This window comes from Furipterus horrens, unplaced genomic scaffold (assembly GCF_987537825.1).
Source record: "Furipterus horrens unplaced genomic scaffold, mFurHor1.1.pri manual_scaffold_3, whole genome shotgun sequence".
NCBI lineage: Eukaryota > Metazoa > Chordata > Mammalia > Chiroptera > Furipteridae > Furipterus > Furipterus horrens.
Window position 1 is genome coordinate 192724635 of NW_028327173.1, and position 25162 is coordinate 192749796.

A 25162-nucleotide genomic window follows, 5' to 3' on the forward strand; every position below is an offset into this window, starting at 1 on the left:
ATGGTTAACCTATAAGAAACGGTCACAAATAATTATCTGATTGTATAAATGTAGAGCCTAAGACTTTAATAAAACAGGTCTCATAAAAATAAAACATGGTTGTACATTCTGTCATTAAATGGTTTTCCTTCCCAATAAATGCGAAAAGACTGCTCTTCTGTCCTGCTACCCCAAGTAAAATACTGATGTGCGGAAATGCCCTAAAAACCCCTATAATTTCAGTTTCAAACAAGAAAAATAATTCCAAAAGTAAGATCCCATTCTGGGCACATTTTCAAGGATCAAAATGAAACAAGTTCAAAGAAAAATGATAAAGATGAAACACTAAGAAGTAGCTTATAAAATGACCCCTATTGCCTGTTTCTTTCCTTAGATGAGAGTTTTTATAAAATTAAAATATATATATATATTAAAAGATTCTCAAAATGAATTTCCATGACCATGGACTTTAAAGCCCTTCTTTCCTCCATGAAATTGTTATACTAAAATTAAGTCTGTAAAAAATAAAGTCACAGTGGAGCTAAAATGAATGAATTATGTGTCATGTACCATGTGGTTTGACCACTGCTTAGAATGCACATGACCAGACCACACAGAATCTATTTAATTCTTGAAAGTAAAGGGTAAAACAAAGGCACAAAAAAACAAACTGCACTACAGTTTACTACAGTTAGAAAATCACCGAGCTTCAGCCCTCAGGTCCAGGCTTGGTGCCAATCTAAATTAATCTAGAAAAATACATTCATCAAAGACATTCAAAGTCTGTCTTACTTTAGTTAAAAGATCTTCATTGCTAAAGAAGACTCTACAGGAAACTTTAAAATTAATAACCTTCTATGATATTGAACTCTAAAGTGCCTACTAAATAAGCTCACAGTAGATAAAATTTGTTTACAAAAGCCAAGCAGAGCCAGAAAGTACTCTTAGGAATTAGCAGTACCTGATACCATCTCTCTTGCAACTGGTTCTAATATTTACATTTCTTTAAGAGAAAATATCTATAAATGATATGTCTATGACAATTGGAAATTTGTTACTTAAATAGTATGTGCCTTTTGATAGTGTCCTCTTCCAGCAAGAATATGATGAATGAGGCTTCTGGTCAACCTTCCTCCCATGACTACATCAAAATTACATTTAAACTACAAAACCACCACCACTGAGCATTCGCTGAAATCTAGCTGAAGAGAAGCCCTATAACTACAGATATACAGAAGAGGCCATGACGAGACTGCTGAAAAATAACTTTAAAAAATAAATAGAAGTGCTGAACTAGAGCAATGTGGATGGAACAACCCAGAAGAAAGGAAGAGTAGAAGATGCAAAGAAGGGATGAGCCCAGGTGGCTGAGAAGGAAGAAGGAAATGAAACCCAGGGGGAACTGGCCATTGATCCTCAGCTGAAAGAGAGACAGGGTAAGAACAGACCAGTCGGCTGTAGAAACCTGCTGGTGAAAAGGGAGTTCTGGTCAGGGGTGGGGCAGGAGCAGAGTGCACCAGGCCAGTGGAGGATGAGGGAAACACACATGCAGGAGCAGGGAAAGGAGGCTGCCTACAGTCATGAAATCAGATGACCAGGCTCTACCATGGGAGCTGCAGTCTAAAACCAGGAAGCAGGTTTCACATGTCCCATGTGAGGAAAAATTGCTGTTTCCCAATCAGCATTTTAGGCTACAGTTGGCAATGGAGACTCACCCAAAGAACAGTCACTGATGAGCTGTATGCACAGAAAAGTATCTGCCTCAGGATGAATGACAAGTAACTGCATACCACCAATATTTTAAGATCTTAATACTATGCAAAAACTTCTTTTCAAAATCTTCCTTTGACATCCATTGTTTCTCAACTTTTATCAAATGACACACATCAAAACGTGCAGCCGGTCATGTTTCACATCTAGCAGAACAAAACCATGTGTCATCCCTGCTCCTCTAAAGTTCCTATGTTGAAGGTCTAACCCCAAGGTGACCACATTTGGAGACAGGGCCTCACAGAGGTAGTTAATGTTAAATGAGATATAAGGGTGAGAATGTTACACAGCAGATCACCCCCCCACACACACACAAATTCCCAGAGACTGTGGTTGGGGGATGGAGGAGGGGGGTCAGCTTTCAGGATGTCTTTGCATATCTATGGCTGGTAGCTAGGGTCTTAGTTATGCAAGCGGCTTTGGTTCCTCCAAGGCCCCAAGGAAATGGGAGGGTTTTGACTATGGAATGGTAAGGAAAGAGCATGCAGGGCCTGCGCAAGGTTCTGTGAATGGTCAGAACCAGTTACCCTGCCCACTGCGTCACAGGCCAAGGTCAGGTATTTAAAAATAAGGTGGCAGCCATTTTGGGGGGGGTCGGGGAAGAGGGCAGAGAGGAGGAGAAGAACCATGCAGTTTGCAAGCAGGAAAGAGAGATCCATGCAGCTTTGAAAAGGGCAAAGAGAGAACCATGCACGATCCAGTGCAACATGGCACATGTTTTCCTGGACTGTTATACGGAGGCTGATGACATTGTACCCCAGATCCTGAAGGAGAGAGCTGACAGATACGGGATAAGGAACTTCTGGGCATGTTTTTGGCTTCTAGCCTTTTGGGGAGCAGGAGAAGTGCTGGGTCCTGTGGCAGAGAGCTGAAGTGCTCGCTGCCCAACCCAGGTTGGAATATTGTAAATAAACACTTGTTTTCCTCAATCTTAGGTTCAGTAAGAGCCTCAAAAACCCCCACCCAATAAGTTGATTAGCAGGAAGTAAAAACCACAATGACTATTGAGCAGTCCAGTGAAAAGTTCCTCAAATCTTGCAAAGCACCAGTAGGAGGTAGAAAATTTTTTACTCCCTTATTCTATTCTTCTCCCCAGCAACATGCCCAATAAATCACCAAGTACCTTCTCCCGAACAACATACCCAACAGAACACCAAGTGCCTTGCTGTTCCCACCATTGTTCCCAGACTCAACCCATTGTTCCTGCCATTACCCCCAGGCCAAACCAATCATTAGGCATCCTGATACCCTGTTCCAGTCATCCTCTATTCCTCCCTTTAAAACCTTGTCAGCCTGTACGCCAACTGCTGTTCTCTCCTTTGAGACAGCCCGGCAGGTTCCTCTTCATAAATCTTGCATCTCAGCTTCCTTGGTTTCGGTTTTTACTATTTCTAACACTCAACACTAGTTGTTGGGTTTTACACCATGGTACCACATGAAAGAACCCTGTTTTGCTCTGTAACAAGACCCTGCTCCAACGACCTGGCAACCGCATAAGAGGGAGACACCGGAGCTTGCTCTCTCAGCGCACATGCACAGAGAAAAGGCCATGGAAGAACACGGTAAGAAGGCACCGTCTGGAAACAGGGAGAGGCCTCACCAGAAACCAACCCTGCTGGCACTTTGACCTTGGTCTTCCAGCCTCCAGAAACATGAAACAATAAATTTCTGTTGTTAAAAAAAAAAAAGAATATGATGAATAAAAATTGGAAGAGACATCCAAATTTTAATTAAGGACTTTCCTTTGACTATTATTCACCATGGATTTATTTTCCAAAGAAAAAAACAAAAATCTTATCTCTAAGCCTTAGTACTGTTTCAATAGGATAAGCTTTATAACCTTTCTAAACATTGCACATTAATGTTAAAGGTATTAACTCAAATACTTGAGAGAAATATTCTCATCACAAATTTTTATTAGCAACGGAGAGCAATATTCTACAATATAAGCATCAAAAGAAACTTAGAAAGTCTGGTCCTAGCTACCACTAGGGTTGTCAAATTCCAAGACAGAAAAAGGCTAGAATGAGGCAGACCTTTGGGTAAGCAGTGACAAAGCTGTCTGTAAAGAAGGGATGGGTTCCAATTTCCTAAACAGAGACTGCCAAGGTCAGCAAGTTCCACCTCTTCCTTTCATTACATGATAAAAGAATTAAGTCTCCAAGAGTGGAACAAACTCACTGGGAGAGTTAGGAGAACAAAAGCAGGTGGGGCGGAATTGTAGAAGAGAGGATTCCCGCTACCCCCTAGCTAAGTTCCAGGATAGCAGCTTTAAATGCAGTTAAAGTTAGGTAGGGAGAGCTGAAGGGCAGCTAACAAACTCCCTGCAGCCTCGCAATGAAGTAAGAAAGGGGACAGGAGGAGGCCACTTTTTGGGGTTCCAGTTCTAGGTAACGTGGATGTTTGTTTCCAAAAATATCTCATACATTTTAAATACTGTAGGACTAGGGTTAAACTACAGGACTTACCTTTACATTCCCTCATTCAAATACCTTTTGCTGAACACTCAATATATGTTGGATTCTTGGCTAGTCTCAGGCCGCATTAGCAAACAAAACAGTTCTCTCTGCCCAACAAATGACACCCCCACTAATTCCTACCTTCACCCCCCCCCCTTCCATATCCCCATCCGTCCATCTCACTTCCTATGCCCCTCTTCTTCTTCCTCAGTTTGGTCACTGTGAAATGATTCCAGTCAGGGCCAAGCTAATCCTCATTTGCTTAGTCACTGAACACTTACTGAGTAGCACTTTTCAGGCACTACACCAGGTACTGGGGATACAAATGGTAAGAAAAGCTCAACACTCCCAAGGATCTCTTAGATCTCTTAGTGCAGTGGATGAGGCACACAAACTCACAATACAGTATAACAAGTACTCTACAGGGATGCTTGCCCAAAAGAGTGCTTAACTGGTAGGCGAGTGGCAGTGACAAAATCAATCTCAAGCCTTAAGGATGCACTCTCATCATGGGTACTTCTCCTGAACATCTTCACAAACCTCATTACATTAGCACCATTTGAGATTACACTCTGGATTGGTGGGCTTGAAGAACTCGCCAGTTAAGTAACTTCTAGCCATTAGCTTCAAAGAGAAAAGATCAAATCCACGGATTTGTTAATTAGGGATTGGTGAACATCTTACCAAAAGTAGTCTGGGGTCATCTCAATAATTAGCCAAGGAATATACTCTTTATTGTTTAATCCTATTTTAGGTGAGTCTTCTAAAAAACATCCTATATTGTTTAAAGTAAATAAGTACCATATACTGTAGTATCCATGTAGGCCTTAAGGTAAAAGGGGAAAAGGCTGGGTGTTACCACTTACGGAGGTTGACTTTAGAACAACCATGAATGTTTGTTAAGAGCAATTCTGGCCAACACGGATGTACAAATACTTTTAAATGATGATAATAAAGATGATGAATAATCACATTGGTAGTAAGAAGCGTTCTCATTCACTGAGTACTTGTATGTCCTGCCAAGTGCTTTGAATATATTTTCTCTTGTACCCTCTTACAGAAACTATCATTTTCAGAAAGGCAAAATGACTTTCCCAGTTAGGGACTCAGTCAAAAGAAAAGCCAGGAACTGATCCAGGTCTTTAGGTTCCAAAGTCTGTGCTCCTAACTCCAATGCTATACTGTCTCCTGTTCTGTGCTATTGCTAAGTCTGAAATCTTCTCTGAAACCAGAAGGTTGAAAAAGGTATTTCCCAGATACCCTTATGATAAGGCTGTGGATGTGATGTGGATCCTCCCCGTGGGAGACAGAGGCCACCATTTTACACCTGTGCAGGAGACGAGCTCTAACAGAACTTCATGATGGCAGCACCAGCTAGATGCCCCATTCCTACCTATACACTGGCTCTGTGGTTGAGGAGAGGCTGGCTGTGGTGGCAGGAACAGTAGTACTCATGGCAGGACCAGTTTCCTAATTTGGGGTTGCTGCTTAATTAGGGGAGAGAGGCCCGAACTTCACTGCTTCATACCCTCCTCAATGTTCTAAGTGCCTAATTCCCTGTTGGCTTGACTAACCTTCAGTGATTTTGGTTTACTCCACTGAAATGTGACTGTTTCAAAAGCACATTCTCCCTGGCTGATGTGGCTCAATGGATTGAGCATCAGCCTGCGAACCACGTGTCTCTGGTTTGATTCCCAGTCAGGGTACATTACTAGGTTGCACGTCAGGTCCCCAGTTGGGGGAGCGTGAGAGGCAACCACACAGTGAAAAAAGAAAAGAACATGCTCTGTGATTATTTTTGAGAAATAAATATTTAATCAGTTACTACCTATATTTTATACATTAAAAGAATAAAATCTGATGAAGTCACAATTCAGTGATTTAGATGAAACTGAGACTCCAGCACTATTCCAAACTGGACCCAGTTGTAACTTAGTAACTTTTACTTATTTTAGAGACTAGGGCACAAATCTCGATATAAGAAAGGGTAAAACCTCTCTCAAAAATGAAAATTTCAAGCACACAGTCACTGCTTTCATGTTTGGATGGAAACTTTGGAAAACATGCTCAGAAATGTTTCAGTGCCTTCTCAACATCAAAATGATTTCAAGCTCCACCCTTGACCTACTGTACCTAGTGAAGGGGAAAAATGTCAAAGTAAATGAACTCTAGCAATCAGTAAAAAGTCTTTAAAGAACAAATCAGACTCATGAAATAGCTTGCTGCTTCTATTCAAACTTGGTTAAGTAAAGAAAAACAGGGTGGAACAATAAACATTACAAATGAGAGTATGTGGTATTTAGACTCCTTTTAAATGGCATACTTATTTAAAAAAAACATTCTTGCTGAGCCAATTGGACAAAAAAAAGAATTTTGACCTAAACCTTACATCTTATACAGAAATTAACTTAAAATGAATCAAAGTCTTAAATATAAAGTATACAATACAACTGTAAGATCTTAAGAAAATCCTTCATACATTGATAGTCAGAATGTAAAATGATGCAGCTACAGTGGAACACAGTTCGGAGGTTTCTCAAAAAGGTAAACATGAATTTCCACACGACCCAGTAACTCTATTTCTAGTATATACCCAAAAGAATTGAAAGGATATTTAAACAATTACATGGATGTTTATAGCAGCACTATTCACAACAGCTAAAAGGTGGTAACAATCCGTGTGTTCGTCAATGGATGAATGGATAAACTAAATGTGGTATACCCATACAACGGAATAGTACTCAGCCATAAAAAGCACCGATACATACCACATGGCGGATGAACCTCAGAAACGTAAGCGAAGGAAGCCAAACACAGAAAGTCACATAGTGCATAATTCTATTTATATGAAATATCAAGAATAGTTAAAACCATAGAGACAGAAAGCGGATTAGTGGTTGCCAAGAACCTGGGGAGGGGCTAATGGACAGTGACTGCTTAACGGACATGGGTCTCCTTTGGGAGTGATGACATGTTCTGGGGCTAGACAGAGGAAATGGTTGCACAACACTGTATATGTAGTAAATGCCAATAAATCGTACACTTTAATATGGTTAAGTTTAAGTTATGTGAATTTTTCCTAAAAAACAAACAAAAAAGAAACCAAAGCAGCACAAAAATAAACCAAGAAATAATTCAATCTCAAATCCAATCTATTCATACCTTTCGACAGCTACTAGAAAAGAAAAAGTGTTCTATTACTTTCAGTGACTCTGCCCCTTCTTCCTTATTAGAGTGTGCTCCAGGCATACAGTAAAATACTCACTTTCAACTACTGGCAATCAAGCTGGCCGTCCGTGATGTGTAACATTGCAGTGCTGCTGCTAAGGGCACACACACGAGTCTCCCATGACGAGCACAAGGGAAATGAGCAGGAGCATAACTGGGCCTGGCATCAACAATCCAACTAGATTCTGAATCGTCTAGTCGCTGTCACTAAATTACCAGGTATGTAACCAAAACTTGGTTTCTTCTCAAAAAATGCACCCTCACTGGCCAATAAAAAGTGTACTTTTAATGCTGCCTAACATCAGTGAAGGGAAGGTGAGATGTGAGAAAGTAAAGGTTCTTAGAAAATACAAGTTTGGAAATAAAATGTGCATTATCAAACTCAGCAATGGTTTGGAGCAATGACATGTACAGATTCTCCAATCAGTAAGTGATCTTCCTCCACAAGAAAATTCAATTAGTGAAAATCTTACATTTAATGTTTCAGCCAGTTTACATGCACACACACAGCTCTGCCCACCACAATTGACTGAAAACTCAATAACACCACAGCAGAGGTAGAGAAGTAAAAGCTGAATTTGTTTTCACATGCCGTGTGGTGTGAGGATAGGATATCATACGTTATGATTGCAAATCTAGAGTTTTCCCAATGTCTCCAGATAAACTCCAGAGTCTATTGTCCAAAAGGACTATGGCTCCTATGGCAAAGACGCTTTCTCTGAAAAGCTGAGTACTGTGGAAATATTTCAAGACATTTGCTGATAATAAAGAGAAGATTCTATACCAAAGACAGGCTAGTGAAAAAAAGGTCTGCAGTGCTTGAATTTCTAATATGGCAACATCTTTACTACAGAAGGAAGTAATTCAGTAAGATATAGGTAGAAATGGCTGAAACATGACAAAATTGTTTCAAAACTTAAACTAAGAGAATTTTAAAATCCCAAATAACTTCTGCCTGAAGAAGTGTTGAAACTGGAGTCATTCTATGGTTAAAAATCATTATACAACTAGGAGTATTTTATTTTATAAACCAATAATGTTGTCTTTGCTTGTATTTAATGAAGAAAACTAAGTGAAAAAATCTGTGAAAGGCTGTTAAGACTGGTGACTAAAATCTTTGAACCACAAATAATTAAGAGCTTTCCCTACTATTCATATAAGTCATACTATTGTTTGTTCTTTCCTGTTTTTAATGCTATAGACAGGAAGCCACTTCCTTTCTGTTCTATGCTGTCCATGAAGGCATAAAATGAGATTTCAAGATTAAAGATACATACTTGTTTTCCCTACATCTAAAACTGAGTCATCTATGTGTCTGTGTGTGCTTTTGTGTAATGCGTGCACGTGTGCACACACACAACCCTGACTGTAAATACTTCAAAAAACTCAGTATTTCTATTATTACCACCACTCACCATACCATTTACATGTTAAGTATTTATGGAATTTCTAATATGTGCCCAGCACTCTTCTAGGTGCTAGAGTAGTAAATAAAAAGATAACAATAGGTGCTAAATGAGAAAAATGTATAAAGTATAAAGCATGTTAGTGAAAAGTGCTAATGGAAACAAAAATCAAACAAGGAAGGAGGAGGTAAAATGCTGAAGTCATGCTAAAATTTAGTTAGGGTGGCCAGGGTAGAATAAAGGAGGAAAAGGAAGCGAGAGAATTATCCTGATATGTTCTGGAAGAAGTACCTGGAAGATACTATCAGGTGAGAAGCAAGTACACCCGCAGGGGAGTGAGGGGCTAAGCAGCAGGAGATGACATCTGGGTGACAATGGAGGTTGGTCACAAGCAGTTGGTCTGGATTTGCTGATGGGCCACACATGGCATGTGACAGAAGAATGGAGAATAACTCCAAGGGTTTTAGTTTAAGCATCTGGCAGATGAGAACTGTCACGCATAGAGATAGAGAAGAGAGCCTGCTGGTTGGGGGGCATGTCAGGTCAATTTTAGACACGTAAAGGTTGAGATGCCTACATGGAGGTGTCACGTGGGCAGCTAGATAAAAGGTCTAGAGTTCAATGAGTTTAGTCAGTGCTAGAGATAGAAATTCAGAAGGTATCAGCAAACAGAAAGTATGGAGAGCCATGACAACGGATGAAATCACCAAGGGAATGAGTACAGATGCCGCACCCACATCAACATGTAGAAGCTGGGCAGGTGAGGAGGATCCAGCAAGACAGAATGAGAGAAAACAGCCAGAAAGGCAGAACACAAACCAGGCAAGTATAACTTCCTGGAAACCGGGTGAACAAAATGTTCCCGGGAAAGAGACAGATCCTGTGTCCAATGCTGCAGGCAGGCCAAAACAAGGCAAAGCGCGGTCCTGTACTGCACTGCAGGTGCCACAGGTGACCCCGAGAAGCATGCTTAGCTTAAGTGGTGGGGGCAAACACCCGATGGGAGTGGGCTCAGTAAAGGGTGGAAAGTGAGACAGTGTAAACAGCTATTGTGATAGGTCATTTTTTACTTTTTTGCTATTTTGCCATTTTTGCTTTCTTACTCCAGTGGCAAGTTATTTTGCTCACTTATCCCAGATGCACCAAGAATTTATTAGCTGAAGCCCCCTTGTTAGTTCACCCTGGCTGTTATCTCTATCCCAGATGCATCAAGAATTTACTAGCTGAAGTCCCTGTGTTAGCTCACCCTGGCTGTTATCTCTATCCCAGGCGCACTAAGTGCACTAAATGCACTAAATGTTTATCAGCTAAAGCCCCCTCTAAATTAGAAAGTGTCTATGTGTAGTTTCTCCCACCTACTACTTTTATTGGGCAACTCCAAGGACATGAGTCTAGTTTTTTTGCCTTTAGAAACCTTTAAAAACCTTTTAGTCTGTAAGGCAGCGCGGCTCTCCCATCTTCCGCATCTGAAGGTGGGAAGAACCGTCCCTGGCCAGGTAAATAAACGCCATCAATTTGTCTCTAAATTGCCTCCTGTCCTCTTTGCTCGCAAATGCTCCATAACACTATGTTGGGGAATTCTGCTCTAAAAGGAGTGTAGGAGTAAAGGAATGTAGCAGTAGAGGATAGAAAAGGGTGTCTTTTTTTTTTTTTTTTTTATGATGGAGAAATAACATGTCTATACTACTGGGAATGATCTAGTAAAGAAAGACGAATTGGTGCAAAGCTGACTCATCAGCATCCTAATGGTCAAAACGGGACGTGTATTAAACAGGAGCAGACTGCTGGCCAGTCATCTGTTATTTCTAACAAGCTCTACAAGTGCACAGCCAGACTTAAGTACAGTACATTTTCAGTTATTTACTACCAAAGCTGTCATGGCATTTTCAAAATGCTTTCGTGAGAAACATAAATAAAACCAAAATATAGCCTAATATCTTCAACATGGTTTCTTGAACTGGGATCTAGGAACTGTTGAGGGCTTATGGATAGTCTCAGGGAATCCATGAATTCAATGACCCTTTTTAACTTTATTTTTTCATTTTGCTAAGCATCTAAAATCAATTTACCAGTTTAACACCCAATAGTACTCAATTTAAACCAGTTCTTTAAACTTTTACATTCTCAGTTAATGGTAAAAAAGGGTTCTAAACGGCTGAATGGAAAGAAAAGCTGAATGAAGAAAGTGAAGCCTAAAGATACACAAGACAAAAACATCTTGCTAAAAAGAGCTACACTCTTGCTCCAAACAGAAAAGCCCTATAGGTGACAGGGCAACTTGCAAAGTTCGTAATTTCACTAGTGCAAAAAGAGAAGATGGTTACAGTACTACAAAATTCTCTTAAAAGGGTTTATTTTGGTCCTGGCCTGGGAGCTCATGTGGTGGAGCATCGACCCATACACCAACGAGCTGCGGATTTGATCTGCGGTTGGGGTGCATATAGTAGGCAACCAACTGATGTTTCGCTCTCATTTCAATGCTTCTCTTCTCTTTTAAGGGAGTCAATAGAACATATCCTCTGGTGAGGATTTAAAGAAAAAAAAAAGTGTTTAATTTGGATATAGCTTCTATCCAGTGAGAAATCCCTAGAGTAAATAAAAATAAATGGTTGCTCTATACAATGGAATATGATTCATCAATAAAAAGGAATGAATTCTGTACTGAAATATACTATGACGTGGATTAACCTCAAAAGCATTATGTCAGCCCTGGCTGGGTGGTCAGTTGGTTAGAGTGTCGTCCTGTGCACTGAAAGGATGTGGGTCTGATTCCTGGTCAAGGCACCCACCTAGGTTGGAGGTTAGATTCCCCAGTCAGGGTGTGTGGGGAGGCAACTGTTCGACGTTTCTCTCTCACACTGATGTTCCTTCCTCTCTCTCACATACTTCTCCCTCCATCTCTAAAATCAATAAACATATCCTCAGGTGAGGATTTTTTAAAAAATAGCTGGAAAAAGGAAAAACATGCCAAGTGAAAAGAGCAAGACACAGAAGATCAAATGTTGCATGATCCTATTTATATGAAATGTTTAGAAACAGAAAGTAGATCAGTGGTGGGGAGGGAAAGGAAGGAGCGACTGCTAATTGGTACTGCGTTTCTTTTTCAGATGATAAAATTTTATAAAAATCAGATCATAGTGCGAGCTGCACACCTGTTAAAACAACTGAATTGTACATTTAAAACAGGTGACCTTTATGCTATGTATATTACGTCTTAATGAAGCTGTTTAAAAAAAATAATTGCTGCCTTGCATTCCACACATACCACAAAACAATGGAAAGTAGTGTTCTTTTTAAATCCATAGAACTAAAAAGAAAAACCAATTGATAATCCCCATCTTAATACATAATGCAACTAAACTACATTAATAGTTTCCAAAGATACTGCTAAAGTGACAACTATCAAAATATCCTTAGTAAGCTAGTTTTTGATGGAGGTCAAAAATAAAATCCTCCTAAAAATCTTATGAATATATTTCAATAAATTCCTTTTTGTATCTTGAAAATTAAACATATCAGGATGTGGACATATAATGTCCTTTCCCACATCCTACCCCTTCTATTTTTGAATGGAGGCAAAATGTTAGTTTAAAGTTTAGTAAATGCATATTAACATCTTACCATAATTTACTCCTTAGATTTCTAGATATTTCCTATCCATTAAAACATTTTCATTAATTCAAGCTTTTGCTTTATCACATACGTGTTTCTGGACTACTAGCCTCATCTGACATAAAAAAGAAATAAACCACAGACTAGTAAAAACACATTCTCATCCAAAACAGCACTATTAATAGAGAATAAAGCAGCAAAGAATTCCAAGAAGTTTATGTAATACATATATACAATAGAACAAACTCATGCTAACTATCTCCATTAACAGGACCAAGTGATTCAGTTCTACCCAAAGCAACATACAACTGATAAGGGAACTCAAAAGAGTTAAAGATTTTAGTCTTAGCTATAGTTGATAGGGGTCTGCAAACAATGGAGATGGTATTTGAGTCACTGTGTTCCAGGGAGGGAACATCTGATGCAGATAAAGAATTGTTGATCAAGCAAATAGAGAAGTACGAGGAAAATCACCACCAGGCTGTAACTCTTACCCGATTAAGAGGTACATAACCCACTGTTTTCTCAGATCGCCAGCATCTGAATAAAGAAAGCATCCACAGAGTCAATCCTTGTCTCTATTTATTGGCTGGGTAGTGACAAGCAGCACAAATATATGCTTTCTGGTTTCATAAGAAGTAGCATAAATAGTTAAAATGGGCTCTCCTTTGTAATGGAATGAGGAAGAAAATAAGGATGTGGTTATGAACACCACTTACTAAGTGAAACGAGGAAGTGGCAGCGTTATATTTGCATTTTATGATCCCAAGCAAGCACCTTCCCTCACCTCTTCCCAGTGTTAACACTAAAATTTGCCTATCCTGGACTACATCTAATCCAGCATCAGAAAACAAACAGAATCTCCCATAATGCTAATGATCCTTTCTTTCCCTCTAAAAGTAATATTGCTTATTACTTCCTCCAAGAATTATTTCCTGATTAACTCTATGCTACTAAGTTTACTTTTTTATTCTAAATCCGCATACAATTCAAGAACTATTTACCTGTACAGAGCTTTGCAAAGGCCCATAAGTTCAAAATGTCAATGTTTCTTCAAAAAAACTAGAAACTACTTAAGAAAAAAATCTGTGCATTCCATTTTCTTCACACAAAGTACACAGAGTTTCAGTTCTTAAAACAGTCAGTTTACCCTGAAACACAAAACAAGTTCCAAAGAGGCTGAACTCACTTAAAAAGTAATTCAGAGGAATCACCTTCCGCCTTCCCTCCCTCCCATTCATGACACTTGACAGAGCACCAGCTGTGCAAACTCTGCGGTCTTTCTCTGGCTCAAAAACTGCCCGGGACTCCTCAATGCCTACCAAACTTATTAGTATCACATTTGAAACACAGTTTCTCATACACCCACATCCCGGGTTCTCCCAAACACTCCTCGTGCCTTTGCCTACACTATCCTCTCGCCGGGAATGCTCTCTACATCACAGTCAGCAGCACATCTCCCACCCTCACTTCTACATGTCATTTATTAGGTCTCTACAGTGTGTTGACAGAGAGGTCCCTGTAGATAAAGATTTTCTAGTTTGAATACGTGAATAAAACTTTAGCTCCCATCAGTCATAACTGCCACTAATTCAGCCTAGTAGCAAAATATTGCCTCTAAACATGTAACTGCAGTATCATACAACACAGGAAGTGTATAGTAAGCTCTAAGTTATAGTAAGTAAGCTATACTTGGGGGGTGTAAAAAAAAAAAAAGTCAACATATTGTGGATGCACACTTGCTAGAAAGTCTATCTGGGATGTCGTCGTCGTCGTCGTCGGCAGCCGTCCGTCTCGAGAGACGATGGTGTAGCTTCTTAAGAGTCTATCTGCACCGCCGAGAATGGCTGTGCAGTCCGACTCGGGAGTGACACGGTATCTGTCTCCTCCCGTGTTGAATCGACATCTTGTGATGACGCTGGAGTGTCCTCTCCAGTGAAGCTGAAGCTACAGAGCCTGGGCAGGGTGATATGGAGGGTCTGCTGTTGCCCATGCAGCAGACCCCCCCTCTCTTCGCAGCTGAAGGGTCCAAGGGAAAGACGGAGTCAATACAGCTTGGCTTCAGGTGCGCTGCAGGAGTTGCCGGTGTTGACTACAACATCAAACCGCCTTAGGGACTCCGGCTCCGGATTTTCTGTCGGGGTTTACTCCCTTAGCCCTTCCCCTGAAGAGGTATGCCGCAAGGCAGCGGAGGTTTTTTGGAATCAGAGTTTTCCTTCTCTGATCTGGGATGTACATGGGTAGAAAAAAAAGATTCAAAGTTTTTAATTTGTTCTGGTTTTCAATGATGAAAAATTAGTTCAGCCAACTGGATCAAGTTCTAAATGCAGGGCCTTGTGCTTGTATTAGATATTAAAAAAAAAACAACTTCTTAATGAAATTAACTTGTGGAGGCATTTCAGGGCGATGAGTAAGAGAGCCAGCTTGTGCTGGGGCTGGGAAGGGTGTAGAATGGTTGAGATGAGAGAGAAGAAAGCCTGGATTCTAAGTTCTCCCAGGGCCAGAACCTTCAATCAGTATACTGATTGGTTTTGGCTTCCTAGTTACTGGAGAGGTCCTTTTCCTCTCCCATGTTTCTGGATGCCCTCACGTGACTACAATCCATTCTCAGTGTTCACTGGCTCCTCTCTCAGTGGTGCTCTTGCTACTACTACATTTGCCTCTCTCCTCTAACAGCCTACAAAAGTGAGAGGTATGATAAAAAGAATCTAACTTCTGATTCCCTTCTCTAATCTAGTACATGTGCTGGGCTGGAGGAATCTTTCTATAAGTTTCTTTTCCGTAAAATCAGGCATTTTCACCCCAACTGTATTTATTTTTGAGACCAGGTATGTATACAGAGAAAAGTGAAGTGAATGAGGACCTCCTCCCCAGAGACAACACTGACACTTCTGTTTACCATTACTAACACAAGATTGTTTTCTATTATAAACACAGTAGTTCAGCCACATTCTGCTTTAGGGCTTGCTTGTTGGAGGGGAACTGATCTGTGACCCAGGCATTTATGTCTAAAGCCTCTATGAGAAAATACATCATGAGTTCTATAGAACACAATCTTTTCAGATGACTGTGGATACAACTTGGGAAACTGTATTGTATTATGAACAGAAAGAACATGGCTTTTGGCACTTCACCGACCTGTGTCCGCATACCAGCTCCAAAACCAGGTATTTTACTTAACTTGTGAATGTTCGCATTCTTATTTATAAAATAGGAACAGACTCCTGTGATAATAAAATTAAAATATGTTGAATGCTTTATTTTCTCCATGCCTTTTGCCTTGTTTTCAACTTTCTTTGTGGAATGTTTTCTTTTAACTGCCTCTGAAATATATTCATTTTAATGTGTACCAAAATATCTAAAGAAAAAAAATGAGTGAAAATACCAAGATTTCTATAAAAGGCTTCCATTTACAGAATTAAAGATCCTCTAACAATTACCTTTTGTTCTTCTCTTTCTGTTGCATGGTGACACTTTTCAATTCTCCAATGCCTCAAGAAATCCCGAAGATATCCAAAGAGGGTGAGTACCCCATACCCCACATAAGTAAGCACAGCAACCAGCATTGGTGTTTCTTCAAAAGCTTCATTAAATGGTCTTTTATATAGTCCTCCATTTTGTGTAACGTGATGGATCTGAAAGGGAGAGTTAAAATGCGTGTTTCAATCACACCAAGAAAGAAATTTCTACTTAAAAATCTAAGCAGTCATTACAGATTTGTATAATTATACCCTCAGAATTCTCTTGGTGGGGGTGGGGGGGACCCAGTATGATCTAACCAGGGCATAATGTTTTTCAAAATAAATAAGTTACATATAATTCAGATGAACACCAAAGAAAAACATGAGAGGGACTGCCTAAGAACAATGCCTAACTGATCTCTATTGTTATTTGATTTCATGAAACAGATGCTAAAATACTGTGGTTGGAGAATATAATTTTCCTTTTGTTCTAATAAAGAAAACAAGAATTATAGGGGGGAACACTTTGTAAAGTAATGACTGTCTAACCACACCGCTGTATACCTGAAACTAATACAAAATAATATTGAATGTAAACCATAACTGAAAAAATATATATAAATCAACAAAGAGAAAGTGTTCAGAAGTAAATTCTGCCCCGTCTAGTGTGGCTCTGTGGACTGAGCACCAGCCTGCTCAGTCAGGGCACATGCCTGAGTTGCGGGCCAGGTTCCCAGTTGGGCGCGTGCCAGAGGAATCCAATCCATGTATTTCTCGTATATGGATGTTTCTCTTTCTCCTTCCTTCCCTTGGCTCTAAAAATTAATAAGTAAAATTTTTAAATAAAGTAAATTCAGTTTTAGAATAAAATATTTATAAATGTTTTATTGATTTATGTTCTTAAAGCCACTCAGCCACAGTATTCCAAATATCAGCATTAGGTCCCTATGAAAACACGTGGTTGATACCAGCCTTTCTTGTTAATGATAACACTGATAAATTATGCACAGAAGTAAAATGCTTACTTTTGTGAGTGGTCCAGCATTACATAAAAGCAGTAAGTGAAATCCAACACAAGGGAAAAACTGTTACAGTGGTCAGTAACTATCATGAAATCATTCTGCCCCCTCCATCAAAGTATCTATTCAAACACTGTAAGATTATCACTGGTTCATTCATCCTTTAGGGTACTTAAATTTTAATATACAGATACCAAGCCACTGTACTTTTGATCTCATAACTTAAAGCTTTTTACTTTTTGGTCAATTTTAATGGAAGTTTTCTTTTACAGAAAAATATCCACTAGAGCATTTTGTGTGTTAACTTTAATCTTATTTGAAACAAGAGGGAATAGTGAGGATGGTTAATCAGAATTTACCAGGAGCATATTTTTCAACTGAGCCCTGTACTGGAGTTTAAAAAAAAGTCTCAAAAGGAATATAAAAGATTCTTGCCCTCTCAGACAATCTGATCAGAAATATGATATAAACTAATAAGAACAAGTTAATAAAAATTTACAAAATAATAGAAACTAATATATGTACATACCCCAGGGCTAAATATATTTTAGAATATTGTATCCTGATACTAGTTTGGGAAAGCTACTTGAATACTGCAAGTCAGAACAGTCTGGGGAAATATAGTTGTATTTGACAAAGGAAAGACATTCGGATAAGCATGATACGTGGAATCTGTTGGTACTGATTCAATTTGATGGCCTAAAGATTTTAATGTAAACTATAAAACTAGTTTAAGTCTTCATCAATCTCTTTCCCAAAGGCATGTAAGTTTGTGGCAATATTTAATATTTTTATGCAAAAGTAAGGTTGTAATATGTTTAGAAGAGAATAGCTAGAAATGAGCCAATATCTGAAAATAGAAAATTATTTAAAAATTAACAATATAACACATAAGCTATTAAGCTGAACAAAAGGAAATCAAAAGCACTCAAAACACAAGAAAAATAATTCTAATCAATTCTTTTAAAAAGCCAATTTAAAAATATTTTGCTATACCAGTACCCAATTCTCCTGAACTCTGAAATTGTTTATTTTCTCTCAACTGAACATAAAAGCAAAAAGTGAGGAAATTTTCAGAGCTCCGAAGTCTAACAAATGTGTGGCAGATTTATATGCCAGGAATGCTGTGGGTGGAACTCTTTAGAAGATATCCTCCTGGATTTGAGACACACCCAAACCAGCAGGACCGAGTAAAGGCATATAGTTGGTTGGACTGTCTAGGAAGAAGGAAGTTAAATCATTAGTTTGGTTTTAAATACTATGTGATTCTATCACAGCAACATTTAAAATTAAATGCATTTTAAGGAACTGAGATTCAACTATGAAGGAACTTCTGGAATGTGGCCTCAGGCAAAAACATAGGTCACTCCTCTGCTTCACTGAATCTGCGGTTGATTCCATCTAATGTATTCTTCATTTGTGTGTGTGTGTGCGAGTTTTCTCTCTTTCTATAAGTTTTTACTGTGTTCATCTACTCCTCCCCTAAGTTCATCGAGCATCCTTATAACCAGTGTTTTAAACTCTGTATCTAATAGATTGCTTGCTTCCACTTCATTAGTTTTTTCTCGGGAGATTTCACCTGTTCTTTCATTTGAAGCACATCTGTTTCTACATATTAAGTAGATATGCTACATCCCCGTCTTGGTAGGGTGGCCTTATGTAGTAGGTGCCCTGTGGGGCCCTGTGGTGAAGTACCCCCAGTCACTTGAAATGGGTGTTCCAGGGGTGTTCCCTTGTGCTGGTTGTGTGTGCCCTCTTCTGTAGTTGATTGCTGATTGTTGTTGGCACATCAGTGAGTGGGACTGGCCTTCAGGCTGACTGGCTGTGAGCACTAGCCAGGACAAGCTGCTGTGCAGGAGCTGACCCCAGGGAGCGGGATTCAATGCTTTGGTGCCTGCTGGACCGAAAAACACAGGTCACTGTAATCATGCAAAGTCAGAATGGACAGGCCAACTGACATGCAAACCTCTGACAGGTGAAAAAGTCTTAGAACTCAGAGAGAACAAAATGACCTGATTTTCAAGTACTGATGCTAAATGCACTCTCCAACATTACCATCTTACACATATACAATGTTCTATAATGGAAAACACCAGGCTTACTTTGCTCATTACTGGATATCTAGCACTCAGTATGACATTTATTAAATGCTAACAAGTAGTAAGCACTCAATTATGTTTCCTTTTAGTATTATTGGTATTAAAGAAAGTAGCACCTTACAGGATATTTGTTAAATGAATGAAAATACACATTATGCTCTTTGCTCTTTCAACAATAAGTACCATCATAGAAGGCGTTAAGTTGCAGTGATTATATAATTAATATTAGTGCATTTCTAGAACCCAGATCTGATATCTTTTAGTTCTCAACTGGAGTGGAGATCAAATTCACTCTAAACAAAACATGGGCTACAAACTCATACAGTGTATTTCACCATGAAAGAGGGCTGTTAAGGAGCCTTTCATTCATTCTAACTTGAGAATTACACTGTCAACAAAGCCATCAAGAAAAATATAAGCATATCATTCCCTCCAAATTAAAAAAAGTCTGCTCACATTAAGCAGACAAAAGTGTGACACTGTTAGCAGTGTTATTAATCAAGGGGAGATTTAAGAGCACCAGTGAATACCAAGATGCACTGGTTTAAACATTAATATTACTCTTCAAGAAAATGCAAAAAAAGAAAAAAAAAAGAAGGCAAAGGAAAAACTTTTTCAGTCAAGATTATAAGTACATCACCATAAAACACATCAGAAGACAAGGGGAAGGCCAAAAAAATCAAACTAAAAGCCATTTTATTCGCATGCCTGTAGGCCATCAACCATACTTACAGTAGCTGAAAAGGCACTCCCAACCAAAGCAATAATGGGGCGCGGTACAATAAAAATAAAACCATAAAGTAAACATATGAGCACGAAAATCATCTGGAAGGAGACACAAAAAACTGGAGTGGAGAGTGGAATGGGAGAAGGATACATACTTATAACCCTCTGAACCAATTTATTTTTCACTTTTAACAAACAGTATGTATTACTGAATTTTTGTTTACAGTTTTATTTTTTAAATGTTTAAACTAAATTTTCTCACTGACTTTATTCACTAGCTGGACTAAAACAGAGTTAATAAAAGTAACATAACCTCAGGTCATCTCAGTCTACAGACTATAGAGAATCCTCATTTACTTGTTCAATCTCCAATGGACTTGACATGCTGATGAGTAAATACAAGTCTACATTTCAATCCCCAGTCTTTCCCCCAGAACTCCAAATTTATATTCCCACCTGCCTCCTATTTAGCTCCACTTAGACATCCCCTATTCAACAAGTCTGAAGCTGAACTTATCTCACCATCTGAACTCCTCCCTCGATGAAAACCTGATCCTCTTCTCCTCCTTGTATTGCCTGGCTGCTGGACAGAATCACCATCCAGTCTACCCAGTCTCCCAAGTCTGGAATCACCTTCAGCTCCACCTTATTTTCTGGCTTCCATCTGGAACTAGCAATGAATTTTCATGTCTTAGTTCAAGAGTTTCTTGTGAGGCACCAGGGAATTTCAAGAAGGCTGGACATGGTTCTACCTCTTGAGAAAAATATTGGAGACACCGTTTACATAGTTAAAAAATCATAGAGTTGTAGACTTAGCATATTTTATGTACTTAAGTTAATGTATGTTACTCCTCAATTTAAAAACAAAACCTCAGTGCCTCTTCCCTCAGTGGGCACATCCTTCCCATCCAGTCCCCAGCCACCAAGACTCCAACTGCATCTCACCAAACTTCTTGCCACAGTCTTTCAAAAAAACATCCTCCCCTAGAAGGAGTGAAAATCTTCTAATAGTGATAAGTCAATGACTACTGTCCAATACTGCCCTGGCTGGTTTAGCTCAGTGGATTGAGCGTCGGCCTGCGAGCTAAGTGTCGCTGGTTCGATCTTCCAGTCAGGGTACATCAGAGAAGGAAAACTCTGACTCCAAAAAACCTCCGCTGCCTTGCGGCATACCTCTTCAGGGGAAAGGCTAAGGGAGTAAACCCCGACAGAAAATCCGGAGCCGGAGTCCCTAAGGCGGTTTGACGTTGTAGTCAACACCGGCAACTCCTGCGGCGCACCTGAACCCAAGCTGTATTGACTCCGTCTTTCCCTTGGATCCTTCAGCTGCGAAGAGAGGGGGGGTCTGCTGCATGGGCAACAGCAGACCCTCCACATTACCCTGCCCAGGCTCTGTAGCTTCAGCGTCATCGCAAGATGTCGATTCAACACGGGAGGAGACAGATACTACCATGTCACTCCCGAGTCGGACTGCACAGCCATTCTCGGCGGTGCAGATAGACTCTTAAGAAGCTACACCATCGTCTCTCGAGACGGACGGCTGCCGACGACGACTGTCCAATACTGAATGTTGGTTAGAATATGGAGGTAAACTCTGAAAGAATCTGCTAAAATAGAAAGTAGTGCCCTGGCTGGGTAGCTCAGTTGGTTAGAGCATCGTCCCAATACACTAAGGCTGTGGTTCGATCCCCAGCCAGAGCACATACAAGAATCAACTAATGAATGCATAAATAGGTGTAACAACAAATCAACGTGTCTCTCTCTCATTCTCTCTCTCCCTTTCTCTCTCTTAAATCAATAAATAACAATTTAAAAAGAAAGTAGTTACCTCTGAAGGTAGAGGAAAGGGGCAAATGAGAGCAGAAAACTTGTATATTTCAAAACAAGCCTTGTGGAACTGTCTGATGCTTCAAAGCAAGTGCCAGGAATTCTTAGGTCCTATAGCACTAGACCATAGGGCTATTTTGGCTGTGAACATGCACTATTTTCGAGACAAGAAAAGAGTGATTCCAAAGGTGATACAGAGATTATCAGAGTTCCAGGGGGAACTTGCCTCAGATTCAACAGTTTAGAGACTCCTGAGTTGACAGCCTAGAACATGGGGAACCGGGGCAAAAATGTCTATATTCTGTCTGTCCCGCTATAGTTTTTGGAAGCACATAACTTACATGGTTTCACAGGTTCACAGATGGACAGGAATTCTGTCTCAGAGTGAATTATCTCAAATCTCACTCATATCAGATTTAGATGATATTTAGATGAGACTCTGGACTTTAGACTTCAGAGTTGATGCCGGAATGAATTAAGATTTTCAGGGCTGTTGGAATGGAATTAATGTATTTTGCATGCAATAAGGACATGATTTGAGGGAATTGATGGGCAGAATGTTATAGGATGAATGTTTGTGTACTGCCCACTAAATGCACATGTTGAAGCCCTAACACCCACTCCCAATGTAATGAAAACTGAAGGTGGGGTCTTGGGAGGTAATTAGGTTTAGATCAGGTTCAGATTAGGTCATGAGGGGGGACCCTCATGACATGATTAGGACCCTTATAACAAAAATAAGCAGAGATCTCCACTGAGGAAAGGCCATGTATGCACACTATGAGAGCATTGCCATCTATAAGCCAAGAAGACAACCCTTATCAAGAGTAGAATCTGCCAGCACCTTAACCTTGGACTTCCTGGCCTCTAGAACCATAAGCAATAAATGTCTGTTGTTTAAGCCACCCAGTATATGGTATTTTATTCCAGCAGTCTGAAGTAAGATAGAGGTGAAGACACATAATGCATACAATGTACTCCCACCTGCTTTGGGAGAAAATAACTGTGCTTGTGCATGTGTATGTGTAAAAAGAGAATGGTGGAGAATTTTCTGTATGGACCATTTGTGAGTCAGTTGCAGTTACAATGTACCTTTTACCTTTTAATACGTCAGTGTGTATGTCTTAAAAACAAAGACATTCTCTCACATAACTAAAGAACAATTATCAAAATCAGAAAATTGATAGAATACTAATAACTAGCCTGCAGAGTTAATTTAAATTTTGCCAACTGTCCTAATGACGGCCTTTACAGCAAAAAGTCTTGGATTATGTGTTGCATTCTGTCTCTTTAGTTTCAGAAGAGAAAAAGAGATAAGTTTTGATTACACTGTAAACTGACTTGGACGGAATGATCCTCAGCAGAGGTTTCAAGAATCCCATAAAAGGACACAAAGTAACCATGTAATGATGCAATGGGGAAGTAATTATTGGGAAACAGCATATATTTCCAATATGAATATAAAACCACATAAGCATCTTTGTTTAAGGTAAATAAACACATTCCTGCTTAACGTGACAGCAGGATGACAGAACCTGTCCTATCACCACAGAAACTGCCCACCTGGTGGATAATTTGGAACACTATATAAAAAATTAATGTCCAATACGGAACTACCCATTATTCTTCAACAATCAAAGAACTGTTACTATGCCTTTTCCATTAAATAAACCCTATTCATTTCCAGTGGTATAGTCTGTTGTTCCTTTAAAGAAGTTCTGCTGAAACGGTCTTTTCTTGGAATTTATTGCAATGTACTAGCCTCTCCCTACTGCATACCATACATACTAGAGAAAATAGTTTGGAGCTTTGTGCCTGTCATACAATCTGCTCCATGCTCTGAATGTATATTTTCAGAAGAGTCCTCTTTTGCGGCAGGCAAATTCTGAAAAGTAGGGAACACACATTTTTTTTCTTGCAAACAGGATAAATTCCCTAAGTTTTGTTAATAAATGGAATGAACTAAACAGTGCTTCCAAAGCAATCCGTAAACAAAATTATATTTTGACATTACTATTTTCCTATTGAAAATCCAAAAATGGAGATCTCAGAGTACATGTGCACTGGAACACTGCAGTTCAGTGGCATCCTGTACATTCTGCAGTGACGCTCTGCGTGAGCGTGACCACTCTCACTTGCCACCCACACCTCCTCTGCAGAACTTCCCTGCCTCTAGATAAGCATCATGGTATAACAGATGATGTAACAGTCAGGAGATATATGAGTACCAGTGCAGCTCTGCCACAAATTCTACATCTTCATCAGAGCTCTCGTCCACCTCTAACATGTTCTGGGCCCCTAACACCCTGCCTTCCACTCGTTCCCTCCACTACACTCAACTCAGATTTTGTAAAGAACATCAAATGGATCGGCAACATGGTTCACATCAGTTTTCCTTTTCTGGGAACACACCCTCATACACAGGGGTAGTTCCCTGCTGGTCACATTTGCGCAATATGACTGTGTTTTCTGGGTCATAACTGACTGACACAGGGTAAGCACCTATACTAAAACAATCCAACAACCCCTCTCATTGGGATTTAAAATTTCAATGGGGAAAGAAGCTGAAGGGCACTGGACCAACGTCCTAGAGAAAAGGTCCATAAAATCCTGCCACTCAGGTCCCAACTGCTGTGCCATTTCTTGTATTTCTCACTTTTAGACTTAGTTGCTCATCAGTTCCTGCTTGGTCTTGCTTTTTTTTTTTTTTTGCATACCTATCATCCTTGAAATACATCACCTTTTTGTTTAGCTGGAGTCAGTTTCTGTTATTATCAATTGAAAGAAATCTAATAGACACAGATTCTATGTTAGTCTCTTAGAACTTCTTTTCTACACTTACTGGATATTTATATGTTAGCACAGCCTGCAAACTTTCAGGGCTTCGGTCTTTTTTTAAAATGGCTCCCAACTTTGTCAATGTTGTGCATTTGGAACACTGTTTAGTATCTTAACTAGGATAAGGGATACCTGGTTCAAAATTATAAGTACGTACTTTCCTATATTGAAGGACATCAGCTTCTAATTGCCTGCTGTAACTAACCTCTTCTCAGGTTCTCATTAATGCACATGAAGATAGGCCAAAAAAAAAAAAAAAAAAAAAAAAAATCAAATCTAGTATTTAAAAAAGGGCAACAGAAGACCACAAACCAAAATTTAGACAGTTTCTAACTACAGAGAACATGCTCATAACCATTAAACAAGACTAATTCTTTCATGGTAAGAACAATCACAAACAAAAAGAAAATATTATATTATTTAATACAAGATTTTAAGAAAATTGACTATTTGGAAAAATAACTCTAGTTAGAACTTCTCATACCTTACTGCGGTAGAGAGCATTAACAGGCCCCCTGTATACATTCTCCCTATTTTCCCTTCAGTAAGGAAATCTGTTTTATCTGTGTACATGACCACCCAACCACAATCTTCATCTCCCAGTCTCTCCTACAGCTAGAAGTAGCTTTGGTATGAAATTCTGGTCAACAGGAAATGAATAGGAGTGATGGGTACAAGCGCTGGATTACATCCTTTAAAACAAAAATTGCTTTCCTTTCACTTTTCTTTCCCTCTGCC

At 39.5% G+C, this 25162-nt stretch overlaps 1 protein-coding gene across 1 annotated transcript in view; it reads right to left on the reverse strand.

Annotated features, from left to right (window-relative positions):
* Positions 1 to 25162, reverse strand: part of SPTLC2 (serine palmitoyltransferase long chain base subunit 2) — a 99474-nt gene that overhangs the window by 61269 nt on the left and 13043 nt on the right. The window contains exon 2 of the mRNA XM_090271239.1: positions 15895 to 16089. Within this exon, the coding sequence (XP_090127365.1) occupies positions 15895 to 16089 (195 nt within the window). The remainder of the gene's footprint in view (positions 1 to 15894; positions 16090 to 25162) is intronic.